We start from the raw sequence: 3,549 nt of genomic DNA on the forward strand, positions 1-3,549 counted from the left end.
AATGACTGCTTAAAGTGAGAATGTTAGTGTGAAATATAACACTACACGTTGTTTTCAATAAAAAACATTTGCACAAAGCAAGCCTATCCACTTTTCCATGTTGATAACAGTATTAAAATGATAATTAATGGGACATTTAGAATAGATAAAAATGTGCGATTAATTTGCAATTAAATACTTTAATCGATTGACAGCACTAATAGAAATGTACAAATTGCCCTAAAGACAAGGATGTTTCCTTGTTAAACAACATAAACTAACCTTACAGCATAGTTAAATGCACGAAGAAGCTGCTGTTTTATGATAATTACACTTAAACTTGCTTACAAGTCAGACACACCTGCTGTATTTATAATCTTCTATTGTTGCTGTGAAGTTCGGTTTCTTCTCTCAGATTTTGACATTCATTGACGAGTCCCGTCTGTCCTGCATAGTTTGTTTGCATGTCCAGTCAGTCAGAGCAGTCTGTCCGGACAGGTAATGGTGACATAAACATGGGTGCCACAGTGTCCACATGTGGTCAGATACCGAGTTGGTGACTCTAATCTTGGTGTCCACCTTCAAACTGTGCTGATTGTGTAGATCTTCTGTGCTGCCTGGTTGGAGATGTGTGTGAAGCGTCCACGTTGTTTCAAAAAGGATTAGCAAATTATGACATTATCCCCCTATACTGACACACACACACACACACACACACACACACACACACACACACACACACACACACACACACACACACACACACACACGTGTCAGTGTACTGTATATGTATGTCAGTGTGTACGTATATGTCAGCTGTGAAGTCATGTTTCTCATGTATGTGTGTCCCAGGCTCAGGGACTCTGTGTGCCAGCTGGCAGTGCCTGGAGGTTCCCCGGGGCCCTCCACCCAGCCTGGCTGTTCAGTTTGTGGGCTCCGGAGCCTCGCTGTCGGGCATGGACGTGGAGCTGGTGGGAAGCCGCTATCGCATGTCGCTGGTCAAGAAAAGATTTGCCACAGGTGATACTGTGAATGCACACACACACATACTGTGTGTAGAAATGCATGATAGATAGGTCTTATCACAGTAGTCTATGGTTTCGTAATATATACAGAATTTTTGATCACATTGATTATGGATTAATCATTTACATTTAATATGAAGAATATCCGCTTTGTGGCTTTTCTGTTTTGTATCACTTTACATTGAATATGTTTGGATGTAGGAGTTGGTTTTATAATACAAACAATATAAAAACATCACTGTGGGAAATTATGACAGGCATTATTCACTTTTTATTGACATTTTATGAAACATTAATCATTGCTACAAAGTTCTTGCACCACAGAAAGTCTTCAGGCAGGTGCATCAGACCGAAAGAACCAGAATACTCACTTTGTTATGTATACTTCAGACCTCAGACCATCATCAGGTGAAATCTGTAAAGTCAGAATGAGTGATCGACAGTGTGCAGGATTTTTTTTTATTCTTTCAGGCCTTCGTGGAAAAATAATGCAGTGACTAAAGTGAATCTAACCTGAATATTCTCTGTGGGTTTTTGAGTTTCCTTTACAGTCTTGTTATGTCATGTGTTTGACAGGGAAGTACATGGCAGGCTGCTCCCTGTGAATCGTGTGAAGGACCATTCCTGCGAGTTCACTGAACTTTGCACTTTTTCTGAGTGGAGGCCTGGACGGGTGGAGGAGAGGGACGGTCGGTGGTAAGACATAAAAACTGAAGACGAGGCACCTTGACACTAAGAAGGACAATGGGCACTTAATTCTGACGGCGTCCTGTTTTAGGACCAAGCCTTTCTTCTTCTTTTCCTCTAATTTAAGTTGTGTGTTGTACACTCAGTCGTCCTGCCTTTGGCAGGAGGAAACTCTTTTTCTATTCACTGTGTTCAGAGACGAGCTAGATGTCAGAGCTTTCCATGAATTACAGATGAAAGGAATAAAGTGAAGCATATTACTGTCTGCCATGGAAACTAGGATTTTTAAATTATGTAAATACTGTATGGAAGAAATCTCTGGAGAATCTTAATGGATGGAACGAGTCATTTGTGAGCAAAGATCTTCTACCAAACCTTAGAAAAAGAAATGTTTGTAAATCTGTTTGTTCCAAATAGAGGTTTTGTGATGTTGATATTTGATAAAAATAAATGTGCTCAAACCTTTTGGTTTACACCAATTTATTACACATTGTGACCAAGTACAAAATACAGCTGAACTATGCAGTTTATTACAGACCATCATCTGTCCTTAGGCTAGTTAAAGTGTAGTCAAGAACAGGTTTAAAAATGCACAAAAATAAGGGTTCAGTATACTTGTAAGAAGAACCAAATCTAGTTCAATAAAAAATAAACCTCCGCCAAAAATCTAAAACAGCCTTACAAAACATTACAAAGTACACACAGAAATTACTTTTTTTTCCAAAGCACTTGAAGGCAAATTACTGTGACAGGCACAAGTTACAAATAGCCTTAAATAACTGGAGATCAAGGAGTCTCATCGCTACAACGAAATCATCCAAAGGGGGAACGAGGAGGAGGGAAAAATAAATCAACCAAACCAATTTCAACACAAAGCCGACGTCAATCAAATCAGAATAGTTCGTTTAAATAGAAATTTGTCTTGTGACAGTTTAATAGCTTCCTTGGGCGCAGTAGCGCCGCTGTAATAATTGAGTTTCATACATTGAACGATTGAGATTGGAAACAAATTTATCACACACGCCAATCTAATCAATTACACATCAAAGCATTTTCTTCTGATAAAATTTGACCAAGTACAGTGTGAGGAGAGAGATTAGGCAAAGACTGAAGGCCACAGAGCACACACTTTGTACATCATACAAAGATATATATAGATATATATATATATATATATATAATTTATTATGGACAAATTCCCCAAATAACACACTGTAGTTTTCTAATTCAAACAGAACATAAGACTTTTATCTGAGTAAGAGCATGAGGTCATAGTATCGGGGAGTGTGTGCTGGATCCTCTCTTTGTGTAAGGGTTTTGGTTTTCCAGGTCCAACTGCTCTAACGTACTGATTTATCTCCCTTGGATGAAATGTACAACTGCTTTTTAATGAGGAAACGAGGCAGACCAGATTCCAGTTCAGGTTTTTACGTCCCATCTCCACTAAGTCAATTACTCTGGATTGCTCTGTGGCAGCTGAGTAAACTACCACAGGTCTGCACATCCCAGCGGCTGAATGCATCCTTACGGCACGCGGAGGCGCTGTCACAGGACTGAGACCATTTGTGGAGAATGTGTTTTATTTACATGAGAGGAAACAGGAGTGAGAGACGCAAACAGTGGCTACATTTTTTTTAATACTTGCCTCATGTCATCTGAGCTGAACAGAGCACAGCATAGAAAATCTACTGAGGTAAACACACCGACATCTTACACAGGTAACATATTGAGTTCCCTGCCTTCCTGACTACTGTGAACTACGAGGCCCCACAGAGCCATGACTATGGCTAAGCTGGAGGGACGACTGAGGGAAAGGTCCTTTGGGTCAGTAGGTTGCATGTTGTTGGTTTTTTTTTTT

General features: G+C 39.8%; 1 protein-coding gene across 1 annotated transcript in view; it reads left to right on the forward strand.

Moving 5' to 3' along the window:
- fcho1 (FCH and mu domain containing endocytic adaptor 1) overlaps positions 1-2,157 on the forward strand; it is a 55,540-nt gene extending 53,383 nt beyond the window's left edge. Inside the window, exons 26-27 of the mRNA XM_070960547.1 lie at positions 832-999; positions 1,581-2,157. Of these exons, the coding sequence (XP_070816648.1) occupies positions 832-999; positions 1,581-1,609 (197 nt within the window). The 3' untranslated portion in view covers positions 1,610-2,157. The remainder of the gene's footprint in view (positions 1-831; positions 1,000-1,580) is intronic.
- Positions 2,158-3,549: the final 1,392 nt, after the last annotated feature.

This window comes from Chaetodon trifascialis, chromosome 4 (genome assembly GCF_039877785.1).
Source record: "Chaetodon trifascialis isolate fChaTrf1 chromosome 4, fChaTrf1.hap1, whole genome shotgun sequence".
In the NCBI taxonomy this organism is placed as follows: Eukaryota; Metazoa; Chordata; class Actinopteri; order Chaetodontiformes; family Chaetodontidae; genus Chaetodon; species Chaetodon trifascialis.